At 39.6% G+C, this 19,589-nt stretch overlaps 1 protein-coding gene across 3 annotated transcripts in view; it reads right to left on the bottom strand.

Moving 5' to 3' along the window:
* RPS6KA2 (ribosomal protein S6 kinase A2) overlaps positions 1-19,589 on the bottom strand; it is a 280,539-nt gene that overhangs the window by 50,901 nt on the left and 210,049 nt on the right. For all 3 annotated transcript variants that reach the window (XM_030499206.1, XM_030499204.1, XM_030499205.1), the window contains 5 exons: positions 14,695-14,775; positions 13,810-13,889; positions 10,650-10,756; positions 5,710-5,747; positions 4,851-4,993 (listed from right to left, as the gene is read on the bottom strand). In XM_030499206.1, the coding sequence (XP_030355066.1) occupies positions 4,851-4,993; positions 5,710-5,747; positions 10,650-10,756; positions 13,810-13,889; positions 14,695-14,775 (449 nt within the window). The remainder of the gene's footprint in view (positions 1-4,850; positions 4,994-5,709; positions 5,748-10,649; positions 10,757-13,809; positions 13,890-14,694; positions 14,776-19,589) is intronic.

The raw sequence follows: 19,589 nt of genomic DNA on the forward strand, positions 1-19,589 counted from the left end.
TCACACGTCTACAAGTACGCAAGTCTAATGTTGAGATTAATTCAGATTCAGAAGAAATGCACTTAACATCAATATTTAAAGTGAAAGGCAGCTGCATGAGTTAAATGTACCAGAGCTTTTTACTTCAAGGAACTCAGCTAAGCAGCAGCTGTAAGAAAGCATTGGTTTCTCAAGTGCAGTCCTGATTAAACCTATTGTAGGTTAAAATGAAATAACAAGACTGAAACAAAACTCAAATTAAAATATTTAATCTCACCAGTTAAAGATACCACTTTACTGCACAACAACCTGTTTTCCTGCTTATTTTTGCAAAAACAAAAATCTTGCTAAACTGAAACATGCAAACAGAAGTGAGCACTTGCTGTTAACACCCTTGCACACAAATACAGGATTGTATGGGTCACAGCAGGTTGAAGGGGAGCTGAGCCTAGGTGTGAAGAAGCACTGTAGTATTTTTGGGTATTAAAGCAGACTGTATAGTTTTGCTGGGAGACTCAGTTTTCACCCTCCCCTTCTCCCCATCTGTATAAACTATCTGTTTGCTCCTTGCCTCGCAACGACTTTGCTTCCCAAGTATTCTGGAGGGCCACCTTCTGTTAGCTAGTAGTTTAGAAGGCTGTGCCTCCCTCCAACCTTGACTTCTGTTCTGTACCAATATTCAGCAAGAAAGGCACTACTTACACACTCACTACATTGCTGACAAGTATAAACTCATTTCTTTTTATTTGGGACTGCCTACTGAGTCATCACACTCCTTTTTTTCTCTAATTATATTCCCCTCTGCTCACATGGCTCTCAAAGGTGTACAGTGTTTTCTTCCTAAACTGAAACAGATACATGAGATCTGTGGCCTGGTAAATCACCTGGTATGATGAACTACAGAACCACGGCTTTGGGAGGTCTTACAAGAGACCTGTTATATTATGTTATATATATGCATGTTATATTGTGCAAACCAGTTTATTTGGCTTCAGAGATGGCAGTGTGGGCATCAAGACTCTTGCAGCATAGCTGAGAAGTTATTAGTCATGTACACAACTTTCTGACAATTTAAGTCAATCGTTTATTCATGCAGGTATCTTGATGCAAAGCTTTTGTAGAGTATTTCCTATCCAAAATCTCCAATGCAACGAGTAAGATGTAGGAAGGCAGAAAATGAAATCTGCCTGGTCTTGATAAAATCACCAGCACAACATTGTACAGGGGTCCCAGCAGTCATCACCACATATTAAATGAGAGGCAGGTATTGTCTTCTGGAATGCTTGGAAAGGATGAATATCAAGATCTGTATAACTATACCTGCTGACACATCCTAAGCTACCAGCAAACGAATAGAGTAGATAATAGTTTTAGTTCTGTGGCCTGTGCCAAAGGCTTAGCCGGTGGTAAATGAAACCTTACCATTGTTGACAGTAAAACTCTCACTAAATAATAATTAATAAAATAATTCATAATTAATAAGTCAAGACCAGAAGTTAGTCTTTCTCAGCCAAGTTTGCTTTGATACTAAGAATCACAAAATGCCACATTTAAGGCTGCCTTCAAGGATCATTTGGTTTGATTTTAGCCTGTGCCCTAGTTAATGCAGGTTGGCAAAGGCCTACTAGCACAACCTAACTTCATACTGTAGCATTAATCTCTCTTCACAGAATAGACCAGACAAGAGAGTATTTGGTTGTTGTTCTGATCTGATGGCTAGGTTACAGGCCATTTTACCACTATTTACTTAATATGTTCCCTCTTGTAATCAAAATTTTAGGTAAGAAAATTACACTATCACATTCACTTCCCTTGAATCTATGCATATTTCACCAACTGGTATATTTTCTTTGTATATTTCACACCATACTGCAAATTACTTAGAGCAAAATGCTAATAATTCATTTGGATACCATTTAATTATCTTTGGTTTTTCAGACTGGCAAAAAAAGAGCTTCCCTAATAGAACATACAAGTGACAGACCAAGAAAAACAAGGAGAAACAAGCACAGCGAAAGACAGCATCGCAAAATCCTCCCACACATTTAGTGTATGGAAATACTCCTTTTCTGTCCCAACAATTTAATTGTTACAAAGGAAAAAAAAATTGAACTGATTAGAGCTATTTTTCTCTAAGATGTCGGGTAGCAGTCAAAGGCTTAAAGCATTAGCTTACAGTTAAAAATCTTTTACTCTAACTCATCTCCTTTTATATGGATTCTTATCTTTCTAATTCTGATACATTAAGTCCCTCGGGGGCGGAGGTGTGAAAAGAAATGGGAGAAAAAGAAAAAGAAAGCCTAGCAAAAAACAGGGGGAAGGGGCTGAATTCATTAGCAGGTGAAAGAAAAAACAATCTATACACCAAATACACCATCATTTAACTGGACACAGATAGTGAGAAGGCACAGCTATCATCTGAAACTAAATATATAATAAAAAAAAAATTAAAGGTTTGGGATATATTTATTATATGAGACATAACCTATTGATTTGCCTGAATAAATACACAGGGTTCAGAAGTGCTGAGCAACCACAAATGAGTTTGTGGCCATAGGAGACAGGGATGTTCCATTTTTAAATTCGGGTAATAAATTACAATATTTACTTGGATTAACTGCTTTCAACCAGCTAGATCAGCAATGAAGGCCCTCCCAACCCAAAATTTTCACTAGTTTTCACATCACTTCCTATCCTTACTTCCTTTGGTGGCACCAGTTGTCTACTTTGTGTTAAAAATATTTAAATATACTCTATGGACTGGGGTATGTAGGGTAATATACAGCTACCTAAAATAGCTTCCATATATGAAATGGAGCTACATTGCTACATTAATTGCTACATTAATTTATGCTTCCACCCTGGTTCTGCAGGGGAGCCATGATAACCATGGAGAGGTGCAATGTAAGCCACAGCAGCAGTGCCTGTTGGTGGCCTTGCATTGAATGCTTGGGTAGACCTGCAGTTTGTACACTTTGGAAGAGAGTAGCAGCACCTTTGTTATCTGAATATCCCTGTAAGAGTAATAAATGCATGGTGTCTAAGCTCAAGGGACAGCGCTATGCTTGATAAAACAACCCTGGGAATAACTGCTTCAAAAACCCTACAGCATTCATATAGCTTTTAAAAAATCACTACCAGCTTCTGCCACAAACCAGCTTCTCCTTGATCTTCTGTTTGTCCTCCTCAGCAACAATGGCAGCACACTCTGAAGAGGCTGAATGGGTGCAGGAGGGACCAGGTTAGCATCCAAACAGCTGATCTTAGATGGCTGGCTTGAGGAGGGCTCAAACCTCTCTGAAAAACTTTCCTGACACTTCATCCCAATGTCAAATACTACAGCACTCAGGAGGATGTTACTGGGTTCTTCTCATAAGCCAAGCAGCTCCACCGTAGTCAGGTATCTCTTGCTGAGCTCTTCTCAGGAAGTGTTTCCCAGGGCCTTACTTCTTAAACAGCAAGGAGCTTGCTTCTAATTTCCAGGCTAGCTACATTTCACGGTAAGTTTACTCCTACCTGCTCTTGGGGCAACATTACTCTTTAGCTGAAACAGCTCCTTTCTCTTTGTGGTGCTTTTCCCTGTGATGTGTTCATAGATGGTATAGGCACTATATCATCTTTGGACCATCTTCAACTAATTAATTTCCCCTGCAAAACTGTATCAAATACTATTTTTTATAACAGAGGCACACACATGAGATCCACCTCATTTACTTTGTTTAGAAAAAGATGGCTATCTCACCAAGTAAAATACCAGATTAATCTACCATGACTGATTTTTTGGTAAATTCATACTGCATTTTAACTAAATTTTCATTGATTTTTTCATGCATAAAGAATGAATTAGCAGTTTCTCATATTGATTCCATTTAAACTACCTCCAGAATAGCTTGCAGGACTCATAAAGGTTAAGCAACAGTGGGGAAAAATTGCAACTTTTGTGTAGTTAATCCAATGTAAAGACATGTAAGAAAACGATGGATTCCTAACTATCCCTCTGTGCCAGCTGATACAATTGTGTCTGTTTCTGGTGATTTTCCCCTTGTGAACAGCAGTAATTTTAGAACTGTTTCACATACATAATTTTAAAACCATCTTCAGCATGCACTGATGACAAAGCAAACATCCCAAACTAGTCATAATCAAGACATAGCAAAATGGTACAGAAGAAGATAGGAGGATGATGTGGTGCTTGCATGTATTTGTTTTCTTTTCCCACCAGGAGAAGAGAGAGTGAGGTTTGTTAGTCACAGTCTCCCACAAACTAATAAGACGACAGGAGACCCACCACCAGTTCAAAAATTACCTGACTCTCACTAGTGGAGCAAGAGTCATCAATGCTGATGTGAAGAAGAGAGATGAATGGCAAAAGAACCACTGAGGTCCTGCAAAACATTTGGAGTGCTGTCTAAAATATGGCCCTTTAAATTTATATTTTGTAGAAGAAAAGAGTAAATTTCTGAGTTTCTCTAAGAGGATGTTCTTAGCATCTGAACATTGCTGCTTGGGAAATTGTTAACTAACAGGAACCAGGTTAGTAACTAGGTGGGTGTTTCTTCTGAAATGCTTGTGCTCTTCTGAGCTTGCCCTACCCTGTTTCTGTGCAGTAGAAATATTTATGGCTCACGGTAACCAACTGAGACAGCAAAGGACTGTAAGAAGGAAGAGAGAGAATCTGGGGCCAAATGCTACCTTATCTACTGCCAGGAGCAGCTGGTTTGCTATCACTGGTGCAATGAAAATGACCAAGCAATCACTACACATCTACTTTTCTATCAACCCTTAATTGCTGAAAGCAGTACTTTTTATCTGAGGGATCTGATCACTCCTACAGCCACCCTTTCAACAAACAAACACAACTCTTCCACTACCATGAGGACGCCAAAAGACCACCAGTCGGCACTCTGTGTGTGTCCTCGTCGGTTGACCACCTCCGGGGCCATGTACTCTATTGTCCCACAGAATGAGTACGCTCTCTTGTCATGGTCGATGGCTTCTTTACTCAGACCAAAATCTAAATAAATTGAAACAAAAAAAGACTTGTCAGGTCTATAAAAACGATTATTTAAGCTTTTGCTCACTCAAACTGTTCAAACAAATCACACGCACTAGCCAAGGAAGCTAGTGCTGCACTCTGTGCAGAAAGGCCACAGATGTGTGTGTGCTGAAGCCGGGCTGATATGGAGTGCCTGGGTGGCATTTGTTAATACATCCTGAAAATAGGCTTATAATTTTCTCTGCTCAGAACGAGATTCTGGCCCAAAGCAGAAGAAAGAGTTTAAATAAGCAGAGATACGCACTTCAAATTTGGTGAAGATAATGCTGGTAAGGATTTTGCTTAGATAACCAAAGCATTAGGAATAATAATCCTAGGTGGAGACCAGTGAAAAGGATGGCCAGGATGGCAAAGGGATGCCTTTCCAGGTGTCCTCTGCACAGCTGTAATTCAGATAATTTAATCTGGAGTAAGCAGACATATTGGAAGCATTCTTCCATCCACAGTGGTAAGCAGCCAAGAGTACATGCTTCAAGAGCACAACTTTACCAAGAATATGCTATATTCTCTATGTACTGTGCAGCATGGGTGCTTGACGAATTGCCAGAGAAGCCCAACACTCACACTCTTCTGGCTTCTGAGTTTTTGTAAGAAAACTCTTTCCAAGCAAAGACCAAGATGCATGGAACATACTGCAGAAAAAAAATCAGCTTATAAATTTTTCCCTCACATACCTGTTATCTTAATGTGGCCCTCTTCATCAAGAAGAATGCTGTAAAGCAAAAAAAATTCATTCATTAGGCAGACAGTGCAGTTAGCAAACATGAATAAAACATGCTTAAAACTGGTAAGAAGATATGCAAGACTCAAATACATGTGTAAACAAACCCTCAGTGGATTATATGCCTCCATAAAGAAAAACGATCCTCAAAGGTCTGTCTAATCTCATGCCGCGTGGCCTGCGGCAGTTGCCTGGTGAGACTCCTCCTTAATCCATAGAGCATGCTCAGGGTGGGCATGCAAGCTGAGCTCAGAATGAACAGTGTGCAAAGCACACAGCTGCAGAGTATCTGCTTCCAGCAGGAGAAGGAACTACAGGTTTTCTGGTCTTCTCATAATAATAAAGGTAAGCACACAAATAATTGCTTGTACTCACTGGAACTAAAATTAACTGCACAGGTAGTTAGGTTCATGCTGACATAATAAAAGTGACCATAGAGCACAATGACTAGCCACAGCCTAACTGCATGGATCTCAGCCCCTGCTAACTTATTCTGCCTGGAAGCATAAATGCAAATACAGCCTGGAAACTAAGTTCGAGAGTTCTCACGTTTGCCACCTGCCAACATATCATATTCTCACAAAGACACTCCAACATTTCTGTGAGAAAAATGACTGTAGTTCACAAAAAGCAGTGCTAGTTTTTATTGAAACAAGAACGAACAGTGAATCTAAAAAATAATGATTTTTTTGGTAATTTTTCTGCTTATAAATACCAACCGTAATGAGGGTGGTGTTTCTTCAGTTCTACTTAGATTTAGTATATTTCTCTTTTCAAAATGGCCTAGCGAGGTGTCAGCTATTTTTTATATTTCCCTTCTCTTAGAGAGTCACTTTAGTCCAATTATTCAAGAAGAAAATAAGACAAAGTGAAACAAACACATTGGGCTATACTTTTGTGAAAGCTTGTCTCTATACTGAAACATAATTGAAAAGAGATGATCTTGTGTCATTCATTTGTGTGTTTAGAACATACTGTTATTGTGTAATTCATCAAACAAAGGCCAGCAGCTGAGTCACTACTACATGTTCAATAATTAAAGCTTTTTCTTTTTGATAAAAGCATCTTTACCTCTCTTCTTTCTCTCCAGATTTCTTGATGTACTAGCCTATAACAGATATATTTAAATGCATTATTGTGACTGCAATCCATAAGCGAGAGGCTTGTGCTTCAGAAAAGAGCAGAATAAAACACCTGCCAGTGTGGATGTGAGCTTGAACATATCAATTCCACAGACCTGGCTCTAGAAAAACACTAAGGGAGAGTACAGCTCACAGAAATAACCCAACACTTTGCCCCATACCCAGAAAGCCCCTGTGAATAACAATGCAATTCAAAGGTTGTGGGGTTTTCCCAAGAAACATTGTTATTATATTTCACAGGAGCATAGAACAGCTAGGGTTGGAAAAGACCTTAAGATCATAGATTTCCTACTGAAAATCCATGCTGTTTTTCTAGGTATACATGTTTTTTCATACCTTTGCCCTCATCAGAGGGTTCATACCTTACCCTCGTTAAAGGGATGGAAGCAATACCAATACAGCTATCAGACCGATAATACTGTCTTAGGTTAAGTCGGACAGCAGCATACAACAGACTTTCTCACACTGTTTGCAAGAGCAGCAACATAAATGGATCCTGGTTTCCTATCGTTGTTTATCCTATACCCCCTAAAATTTGATCTACAGTCCCTCCTCTGTCTCATGTTCCCTAATCACCCTCACACAGTACCCTCAGCTGCCTGCAGTTTCCCCTGTGGCCCCTGGCAGCACCCTTTGGACAGCTGGGTGTTTCCATGTTTGCCATCTGCCAACACATATAACACTACAATTATGAACTGAAAATTACATTTGATGTAAAAAGAAAATAATATGCTAGCAGTGAGAAGAAAGATAGCCGTTGCACTGAATTAGCTTAGAGTGACATTAAGAAGCAAATGTACCTGCTTCTAAGCATCCAAATTACAACAACAGACAAATAGTTTGACTGTAGAAACTAACAGTATTTGATCATACTTTGCCTTCTCTTCTTATCTTTATTGTTCTACAATTCCTTTTTATCCCACACTGCCTGTAGTAGAAATTTTATTGTGACAATGACAATTACTTTAGCTATGGTTTGCAGGATCGGCTAATCTGAAATAAACTAGTATTATTTTGTGGAAGGGAAAAAAGAGAAGTTGTTAATGTGATTCAGGCTTGAGAAAAATCTTTCCTCTAAACCAAATTTTGAAATTATAAAAAACATAAGTAGTAGGCTACTTTTAAAGCTTAAACTAGGCTATAATCCCATTGAGCGATATCATCTCACTATGAGATTTTTCCATTTTATTTGTTCAGTTTAAGTTTGAGTGTTTTTACAGGATACTGTCATTGTCAACCAGTTCTTTGTTTCAAAACAATAACAACATTTTAGCCTCAGGATCAACCCTCACAAATCTTCAAACTGCGTTTACTGACCTGCTGTCCTAAGCATGACTACACACAGACTTTGCATTTATATATAAAGCTATTTTTAAAGGATGTGGTTTTCAATCAAACAGATTACTTGATTTATCCCCAGGTACAAACTTGAGTTATACCAGTCTGGGTCATTCTCTTTCCTGTACAACAATAATTATATTCATGTAAACTAATTTTATACTATGACAGCTGTATCCAGATTCAACTGTATCATTGGTATCTTTTTAACTGTACATCAAAGACCATAAACCATATAATCAAAAGTTAGAAAATATAAGAATAAGGGCTGCCATCTTAAATTTACACAGTAATCTCACTGTATGTATGTCTTTAGTTACATGACGATAGTTTTTGTTTTCTTGCAGAGAACAGGCAGAAAAGGTAATACCCAGGGATTTTAGCAGAGTAGAACAGTGAGGGGCATGGCTGGCTGGTTTCAGCTTAGACATAAATGCCCAGAGAGCTGGATTCCATTTGTTCCTTTTCAACTCTAAACCTAGAGTACATTCCTTTTCGACATGCTTCTGTGTAACAATGGCAAATCAATGTCACCTCCTTGGGTGAGCTCTAATTTCTCAATTCACTGATCCCTGATTTGAGGCACTGCAGTTTGGTCTGAAGAAATTTTAAGTGCTCTCACTTGCAACTGAAGTAATTGAAAGATGTGCTTTGAAACACAAAGTGACACTCAATTCTAAGAACACTAAAAATCAGGTTCTCAGTATCTCAAATACAGTGAATAGTTTCCACATGCACTTTCCTCCTCAGTTTCAAACTTCTCCTAAAGCAAAAAAATACGGCATGTGCCTATAAATGAAACAGCACTGTGAGTTATAGTTGAATATACAGGCTCTTATTTGGATACCTTCTAATAGCAGCTTCATATGTCACGTGTTAGCTTGAAAAACAGCTTCATCTAACACCAGAAAGAAAAGTATTGCGTGATTCATACTAATGCTCACTATAAACAAAGTTTGAAACTCAAAACCTATAACTGGAGTTATTCTATCATGTACATGTTCGTTGATGCTGAATGAATAAAACAGCAATTCAGAATGATGTTGAAACTGAAGAGCTGCTGGCAGACAATGAAGCAGCATGCAGCAGTGGCAGCTATGGTGTGACTGCTCCCTACCTGCCTTTCACACTAGTAACAAACTGGTACCATTCTCCCTTCAGTTGTTTAATTTGTAGGATGACTTCCTGTATTTGCCAAAGACTCTCTTTGTCAGTTTTGGTTGCATAAATAAGCAAGACTGGGAATTTCAGTCACCTGTGAAAGGGTCTCTAGCCCAAAGGACTCTCACTACATACATCTATATGAATTCATACAGTACTACTACTATTATTTTTTTAACCAAAACATAAAATTGGATTTAAAATTTAAATCAGACAGTATGGTATTGCAGATAAATCTCCTCTCCTTCAAATTCTCACCTATGAAGTCCACCTTCCATCACTTTTGGTCTCTTAGTTTATCCATGAGTGTGAAAACAATAGCACTCCATTTCAAAGAAAGAGCTGGATATTTTTAAATTTCATGTCACAGAAGGAAAAGGCTGCTCTGCTGTTAAACTTTGGAAGTGTAAGCAACAGCCAAACAGACTGCCCTCAGTGGTCATCTTTTTTAAATTACAACCACCATTACATTAAAAAGGCTGGTAACTTTGAAATGCTGTAGCCTGTTTTATTAAAGCTGACACAGAAGATGCAGGCAAAGAAACAGGCAAGTGGCATGAAATAAAAACAGTATCATGTCACTCCCAGTGATCGCACTCAGAGAGTAATTTAGTCTACTGATGTACTGCAAATAAAACAGAGAACGAAAAATGCTCCATAACAGCACATCAGGAATAGAAAATAGCTGCAAATGTAAGGGAGAATAATTATTGGGAAAATATTTTGGATCATTAATATTAATAACAAAGTGGGTTTAAAATCCTGATTATCACGTGCCTCATGAGCTAATATGCACACTAGTTTTCAGAGATGCTCATTTACTTTAAGCAATGGCTACAATAAAACTGAATGGTGCCACAACCTATTTTGTATGAGCTGGAAGCACAGTTGCTTTGAGCGCTTTACACCAAAGCAAGGGGAAGGCGAGACTAAATGCTGCAAATCGAGAACAGTGGCACTGAAGTCAAAGACACAGAGATCTAAATGCCATGCTGAGATCATTTACTGAACTGAAGGCCAGGCACACGGAGGTCCCTTCATAATGGTGCACGGTCAAAATATTTTGCCTCATACTAAAATGATATGATAGGAAGACCCTACCGCTCATGGCAAGGGTCTTCATGTAGAGCCTTACGTATAAGAAGGAAGGCACAGCCTCTGGCACCTTTTGACTTGCTCGTGTGACAAGGAGCAAAAATGACCTAAAAGCTCACGTACTTATGTTTTGGTTCACTCTTTCTTGTTAACTTACTTTTCTGGTTTTAGATCCCTGTAAATAATTCCAAGACCATGGAGATGGTCTAATGCCAAGGCCAGCTCAGCTAAGTAGAACTTGACATCCTCTTCTGTAAACATCACCTAGAGAGAAAGAAGAGAACACATCTATTTACTGGACAGTGGTGGGCTGGCTTGCATTAAAAGACATGGGGAAGGAATTGTCTAACTCAGGAATGCAAGAAGGGCCATCATATCAGGTTCAATTTTCTACAGTTTGAGCTCACATTAACAATTCTTCCAGATTCTCCTTATAAAACAAAACGTAATCTGTTGAGTACTTCTATTCCTTAAAACATGTTGCTCTCATTCATCTGTTTGATCTGGTTACATGACATCATGTCGTAATAATACGAATATGGTTCTAACTCCTTAGCCTTTGGAAATGAATGGCAAAATTCAATACATTTAGTGCAGCTCTCATTTCTTTCATATCTCTTAATTTGCTAAAATCTTGGCATTTGGCTACCAAATTCCCACAAAATAATATGGGGTAACCTCTTTGGGAAGTGAAATGCTTCCACATCCTAGCAGAATACACAGCATGAAGAGACTTGGAGATGGATTTAAAACCCCATGCATTGAGGGTTCAAGGAATCTCAGTGCAGATGCCCTAAGCAGTATTGAATTGTCTAACATCCAGGACTTGATGAGGTCTAAACTGAGGGCAGTTGTTTCCTTTCTATAGCAGCTATGGATACTGCTAACACTGAAAGCTCTGTTTTAGGTGGGAAGAAACTTCTGCAACTGAAAAAACACCAAGCTTGAAAAAACTCAGATGGCAAGAAACCTCTTTGGTTTAATTTTCATTATATCCCAGGTGTTTTCTTTAATTAAATTTCAATACGTACAACCATAATAATGAAGAAAGAGAAGCTGATACATTGGATACACAAGTGTGAATACTATTTATGACAGAAGTAAAATGAGTCAGCTCAATACAAATTTACATGTCATGTAATATCTACAATAGAAGTTGCTGAGCTCATTTTTAAAATTGAGTCTCTGGTCTTGGAAGGGACAGCCACAATACTCGAGTGCTCTGAGAAGCTGCAGAGGGCTGGGAGCAAAAAGAGAAGATTCAGAGAACAGATGTCACATTATTTAATTAAGTGTATCACTGCAAAGGCTAGAAAGAAAAATGATACACCAGCAAAACCTCTGACTAAAAATTTAATTGGTCTGAACATAAAAATTGCATTAATTATCAAAATAAATTTAAATTATTTATAAGGTTTAAAATAAACAATGTAGGCAAGCAGTGAAATCAACAGAATCACGGGAAACCTGATCTATACAGATACATCTAGGTAAAGTCAGATGTCTCAAAGAAAAAGCAGGAGAGAGACAAGCTTTGTATGTACACATGCTCTAGTATATGGGATCTGACTGAAAGTCCACTGAAATCAATACCATTGATACCATAAGTAACAAATTTCAAGCAGAACAAGCTTTCCCATATTTTTTTCCCTTGCAGTACCTTGCCACTAAACAGCTGCAAAGTATGGGTACACAAGATGAGCTGCAATCACTGAGAAAAGAAGTATGTAAAAGGACTGTCAAGTTAAGAGGACTCATGCTTCATAGTTTAAAGCAGAGAATTTGGTACACTGCAGTGGAAAAGCCTTGGGAAAAATGTGAAATTTTAAAGGAGTACAAAATCTCAGCTGTTCTCTTTCACTTTCGAGCTTCCTGACTCTGCAGAACGGGTAACTGCCCTCTGTAGCCAAGAGTCAGTTCTCTCTTCTTCCACGAAACAGGAAAGGCCCTTGCTATGGCAGCATGCTGCCTCGTTAACAAAGCCTGATTTAATGACAAAACAGCACAAGAATATTTTTACATTCTTTAATCTTTTTCCTCCTGATAAAAAATAACTGCTGCCATGTACTAAGTATCAGTACATGGCAGTGTAATAAACCTGTTGCTAATGTCTGCCTTGAAAACGAATACTTGGGATCCTCCCGAAGCTATGGCGCACACAGAAGTGTGCAGCATGTCACTAAACCAGGAAACAGATGGGAAAAAAAAAAAAAAAAAAGAGTCACGGAACTTTTGAATAAAAGTGCTGTTTCACAGCTGTTTTAGTCTACCGGTAACTCTGCGAACCAAGAAGAGGGAACATAGCTGCCCTTCAAGATGGCATTTGAAAGGTCCCTACCTTATCTGTAAAGATTGTGTGTTAGGTGGTTGCAGGCACCCCTCCCGTCACACCCTAGAAAGAGACCAAGGGCTGGGGACATCATGTTGGAGAGAGAGAACGCTGGGGCTCAACCAAGCCCCAGGGTGGCAGGCATCCTCCCTGAAGCCTTCTGTACTGCCTGCAGGGCCCCCTCTGAGGCTAAGTGCAGGAGGATGCACCGCTTCAAGCAATGCAGACAGGGGCATTTGGAGACAGAGGCAAGTGCGAAATGAACCGAGAACGCCTATCACTGCTGCTCTCTAGAGGCATTAGCAAGACTCAAGTTTGGACTGTTTCCTGGCTGCCTCCTTCTCCAGCAGCAGCACCTCCAGAGGCAGGAGCTGCAAGAGGACAGGGAAAGGGTAGGAGCCAAGCGAGGTGATGGAAGCAGCAGCTGCCCCCAGGCAGGCAGGAGAGCAGGTGAGGGCTGTGACAGCCAACCTCCAAGCCCCAGTCGGCACGGTGCATAGCCTCTGACCTGCTCCCAGCAGCTACTGCAGGGGATGGCTCTTCTGCTGCTCACTGGCTGATGCTCTGCTGTTTGCATCCTTGCTAGAGGGGTCAGCCCTGGCCTACAGCCATCTCTTCTTTCTGCTGGCAGTGGTTGTGTTTTTCCAGTGGTTCTGTGCCTGTCTCCAGGGCAAAATGTATTGGGGATTGATTTCTCAGACTGCTTCTCATCACATGCAAGATACATTTTGCAAGCAATGAGTCTGGGGCTATTTTGTTATGAGGATGGCTTATTAGTGGTGCAGTTTTCTCCAACAGTGATGCTTAAATGCTATCTGCTGCATTACTAATGGCATAATTCAAATACAATCATTAAGAAGCCTCTTAAAGATACAAGATGATACCATTCTATTACATACATATTGCAGGAATATTCCCACCAACTTAATCAAAGTTCTGGAAATCCAGGAGAGTCTTTCATTTCTAAGTTAAAAATCTATCAGCTTACCTCTTTGGAGAGTCTTGTGAAAAGATCTCCTCCCCGCAGGAAATCTAGTATTAGATACAATTTTCCTTCTGTTTGAAATGCTGCATTAGAAAAGGATGGAGAGGTTGGAAGTTTGAATCAAGATAAAAGTCTCCAAAATATGAATCTTGTTGACTAGCAGTGTGTAATTCATGTCATTAGCTTCCCTGTCATTTCAGCAGTTTGAGAGGAGAAAAATTTAATTTCTGTACACAACCAAGCAATCAAACTTAGACTATGGGAAAAATGGTATCAGTTGGGAGACAACAATGCATTACTAATATATTAAGTTTCATGCTAAGCACTTATGAGTTAATATTGCTTTCCACTGCACAAGGCACCAGGAGTCACTGAAGGCTAGGCATAGAAAGAAGCTCCCAGGCCTGTGGAAGAAGAGATATCCAAAATGTCCTCAGAAGACCCTTTACAGTAATAATGGGGCTCCTTGGGGAGCTGGGGAGGCAGGAGGCGACTCCAGCAAGACACCACATCCATGTACACACATACACAAATTTGGACTGGTGCTGATTATTAAAACCAGTTGTTATTCAGATTCTCTAGTTTTCTAAATGATACCTGACAGCAGGTGAGAGGGTTGGCAGATGTGTACTCACCAACTACCCCACCAGCACTATCTATCACATCAGACTTTATGACAAATGTATTTTGATGAAGGAATGGCTAAAACCTACTTATACTGAAATTCTCCTTTAGCATAAATGAAGAATTTCACACAGGTAGACTCTACGACTTTGTTAGAGACAGTCATAAGTAGACAGGGGGTATCTGCATGAAATTATAACACATCTACTCACAATTCCCCAACCAATTTAAGAACAAACAGGAATTATATGTTATTATAGTTACCATAATGAAGCTTGACTATGAAAGGATGATTCACTTCTGCCAAAATATCTCTCTCCATTTTTGATCGTACCCGATCCCGAACTATAAAAAAAGAACAATAAGAACAGCGACATATTAAGAGTCAGAATGGTCACTAGGTATGGCACTGGAATGAGGGTCAAGCGATTTAGATTCTGCTTCTCACTCTGCTGACGGCTTGTGGTGTGACCTTTGACAAATCACACCACTCTCTAGTGTCCCCTCTTTCTACCTATCTTGTCTGTGTAGTAAGAGTAAGCTCTTCAGGAAGGCACCACATCTTCCTCTGTAGAGAACTAAAAGGACTACAGCATTAAAAAAAAAAAAAGCCCTAACTAAAAGGACTACAGCATTACGAACAATGGGAAAGTAATAATGCTTTGCAGAAGAGAAAGTTAATGTGAAAATAAAAACTACATAAAATTAATAACTCTTTGTCATTTAAGATTAAGCAGAATGTACCAGTCCCAGAGCTTGTCAGGTTAACCTTGTGCAAATTAACTTCTTGTATTGTGCTGATGCTAGCAGCGTTTATGAGATATCACTGTACAGCATTCTCTGGAAGTGATTTATATAATTTCTTTCTATAAATATTTTAAGCTTCAAATAAACCACCGAAACAATAAGCGATAAAGAGGCTCAATAGAAATAGTAAAAAAGTATTTTTATGTATAGAGATAAATCACCTTATGATAGCAAAAAGAAAAACACTTTTTGTGGTTGAGATGAGTAGGGAGTAAGAGAGTAAGAGACAAAACAGTTATGGGGTGACCTGAGTTCAAACTAATCAAAACTGACACTAAAGATTTTATAGCAAAAACATTTAGCAGAATGTTCAGACATTGAGAATGAGACAAATCCCCACATTATCAGCTCTTGATCTTACAGATTCACTTTTTGGTCAATCAGAATTTTACTAATTCCATAATGAAAGTACTGAAATTTTCTTTCCCTGTGTTACACAATGCCAATACCCTTTTAAGCTGAAAGCGTCTACAAGGACTGCTATTCAACTATTTCAGCTAGTAAAGCCCGAGATCTCAGTGAGATTCTGTCACCACGTTTCATGTGTTGTGGAGCTGCTGAGAAGCTGAGTACTTTCAGCACCCAAGTAATGAACATGCCATAATGAAACTACATATTCTGTTGCGGTACTTCAGAAGTTGGTGCATAGGAATCGGTCCAAAATGACTGATCTGAAAAACCTTAAATAGGAGTGGAGGGACACTTGGATTTCTTGCTAATTTGATGCTTTACCTAGGTCAACAGCAACATAAGCTTTACTAGCTCATTGACCCTAAGCTACCTTGTAGATAAAAAAACAAAACAAAGGGAATCTCAAAATCTTATCTCGCAAGGAAAAATCATACATCATGTTCTCACAAAATGCCTACGTGAAGGCAGAGCATTTCTCATGCCGTAGATCAGCAATAGTTCCAGGTAGGAATTCTTGTTGGAGAGGTGGGCATTACTGAAGACTCTGCGTAGGACATTTCCCATTAAGCTTGGTGAGATAGCCTAACAAAATGCCCCTCTGCACTTGCACTACATGCTCATGAGAATAGGCTGGCAGAATGACATCATGCCCTCCTGTCCCCATCATTTCAACCTCTGAACAAGTAAAGACACACTTGTGTGGCCAGGCCTTTACTGAAGCCACCTGCCCTGTGCACTGCTCACTGCTGTGGGTGCCATGTCACCATTCTCCCTATGTGCGCACAGGAGGCACAATGACATTAAAGAAAAGGCCATGTCACCACAGAAGACACCTCATTCTCAGAGTCATGGCCCCGTAACCCCTCTGAACCTAGTCTCCTCCAAAGCTGCTCTAATCACCACCTTCACAATGGCTGCCAAAAAAGATAACTGGAACCTCTAATTAGGATTACAGTTTGGCATGTGAGTTGGTGACCTGCCCTGATCATCTTCCAGTATCACATACTACCTGATTAAAATGCTCTGAGGGCAGAAGCTATGTAGGCTCAGATTTTAATGCAGTCCTACCACCAAAAAGACCATTAATCATACTCTCTAGAAGGGCAAAACCACTTGTTTCCTCCCACTGTCCTTTTCTCTGTTACTTCCATATGCCTGAGCCATGTCTGATTTTAACCTCCAAAGTAGGCTCCCTAGAGGTATCTATCTACCTGCTTGCACCAGCTCACATACCAGAAGGCACTGTCAGAGTTAGTTATTGTACTGTATGCTGCACATCCACTGTGATACTTAATAAATATGCAAGGTTAAATCCCTTCTCCTTTTTATTATTAATGCTGTCACAGCAGGAGGGAAAACTTACTTTCTCTTACTCTAGATACACCTAGAAATAGGCATTTCCCTGCTCTTCCACCCTCCTGTATTTTGAGGGCTGGGGCAATGTGGGTGTGATGTGCATCGGGAAAGATTTTAAGAAGAGATGGCACTTTAACATAACACTGAAATAGCATGAAAGTCTGGCTCAGCCTGACTCCTCTGTTAACTTCAAGGTACGGTGAGTGGGAAAGTGCCTCTCTTCTGCACTTCAGAGATCTTTTTTTCCAGTATTCAGTGGTCCCAGTCTGCCCCACTGAGGGGGTTTCCCTTCTAGTTCTTACATCTGGTCAGTCACATAATTAGATCAATTTGCTCCAGCATGATCTGAATTAGTTCTGGCTGCTTATTCAGCCTGCTAGATTCTGGCTGTGGAGGGACTCTTCCAGTAGCATGTGGAGAGATGGACAGAGTCTGAATAGCTACTGCAGTGCCAGGGATGATGAGGCCTGTACACTAAAGATATTTCCCCTCTATGCAGATGACATAGCAAATGTGCGTCTTTACTTAGTCTAGTTTGGGGATCAGTGAACATACACCATCATGAATTTCTCCACTCATACCCAAACTAACTGGGTCTCTGACAAGGACCTATTTCTATGGATTCCTTTCTGAGTGAATCCCTTTTCTCTGATCGTATTATCAAAGAATTGCCAAACCAGCACTGGAACTCAATAGCCCAGTTCAGTACCACCCAGCACAGGGCTGGGCTCCCCCCAGCACAGGTACCTGCCCGATGCTGTGGAACAGCCTCTTCTTCTGTGGAAGAGTCTCTTCTTTGCCAAACACTCTTTGGCAAAGACAGAAGACGTACACTAAAGGCACACAGGAAAGCGTAAATAACTCAGCTTCCCCATCCCCATTTTGACTGCTTGCAGGGTCCTCAGTACAGAACACAAAGTGTGGGATGCGGGTGGCTTGGGCAGGTAATGCTTACACTACATATTCACCTCTATGAGCAAAATGTTGATTGGAAATAGTGCTCACCAGCTAAACTCTTTCTACCAGTACTGAATCTGGTTTGAAAGGTGGGGTTTGCCAATTACCTTTAAATTATACAGACAGAGGCAGGGAACATAACCTGGAGCAATGAGCACAAAGCCACGAAGGTTGTTTGCATGATCTTGGACAAATTAGCTCTCCCTGAAATATCCCCTGGTGCCACCAAACAGAAAAGACTAGTGGAGCCTGTGACAGCAGAGGAAGCACCTGCTACCCTGAAATAAAAGCAGTTCCCATTTCCAGGTATTAATGTGGTATGAAAGAGAAGTGAAGGCAGCTGAGGATACATGCAAATAAATAGAGCTTATCCACTTCTGTTTGCCTAGCTCTGAACATCAAAGAGGAGGATGTTACTGCTTACTTTATTTAACACTGAATGCTTAAGGAGAAGGTTTTATTTAAGGCATGAATTTTTACTTCTTGAATTGTTTTAGTTTTAATAATCATGAAGTACAGAAGGGAAAGTGTAAAAGGGAAAAGTATATTCCTAGCACCTTCCAATGAGAGAAAAAAAATTCCTTCTCAATAATGGAATAGCTATATATTTTCTGAATAAGAAAATAAAAACATAATCCTGCTTCTCTCTGAAGCTCTCATGATATCAACTTTGGCAGAGATTGAAATATGGAAATATAAATTAAATTTCAGTCAATGAACTTCTTGTCTTTATGTCTCACTTAAAAACTAAGAGTCAGTACATCTCTAGCTATGTATGCTGTTTGTCAAGTAACGATGATCTGGAGACACACCTTGATGTACATGCAGTGACATCATATCAGCTCAGCAGGATGTTGAGCCAAACCAATGAGAACTTTAAGTAGTGAAACCATGGCCTACGGGAGCTGTACAGGGGGAATTTAAAGAAGAGGCATTCATTTGTTCTCTGTAATACTGATTCAAATTTATAGTTGATTCACTGTAAGGGAAAAGTAACTTGTCACATAATCTAGTGACTGGATCATGGAACTGAAGTCACAGCTCTGTTAAGTTAAGCCATTCAGCTACTGGTTTCAGTGGAGCCAAAGTATTGCTCCTGGGATCTCCTTCGTCAAAGAATAACTTCCAAATACTTTTATATAATACCACCTTTCTCACTGCTGCTCAAAGCATCTCTTAGTTCTACTAGAAGAAAATTATCCTGAAGCTATATTCTAAATTTGTGTGTTAACATTTTGCTGGTCTTTTCTGTGTCTTCAGACCTACCCGGAATAGAAGTCGATATTTATACTTCAAGAAATATAATTTTTAATGTAACTTGCAGTGCAGTTTTGGTTCTGCATATAGATTTGGCGTTACAAGGCATGAGGGTTTAACCTACAGCCTTGTACAAGCTAATATATGCACCAAATTCAAATTGGTGTTAATTTCTGAAGATTACATTTCAGCTTCCAGTGTCAAATAAAAATTAAATTGCTTTTATTTACAAACTGTAAATTAGTCATGATGCTTCTTGATAAACATTTGTTCTAGAAGAAGTTTGTGTAGGTATGCAAGCACATAAACGCATACATAAGGATGTACTTTCTGCTTCTAGTTACACGTACAAATGATGCTGAACTCCATCA

This window comes from Strigops habroptila, chromosome 10 (assembly GCF_004027225.2).
Source record: "Strigops habroptila isolate Jane chromosome 10, bStrHab1.2.pri, whole genome shotgun sequence".
Classification (NCBI taxonomy): domain Eukaryota; kingdom Metazoa; phylum Chordata; class Aves; order Psittaciformes; family Psittacidae; genus Strigops; species Strigops habroptila.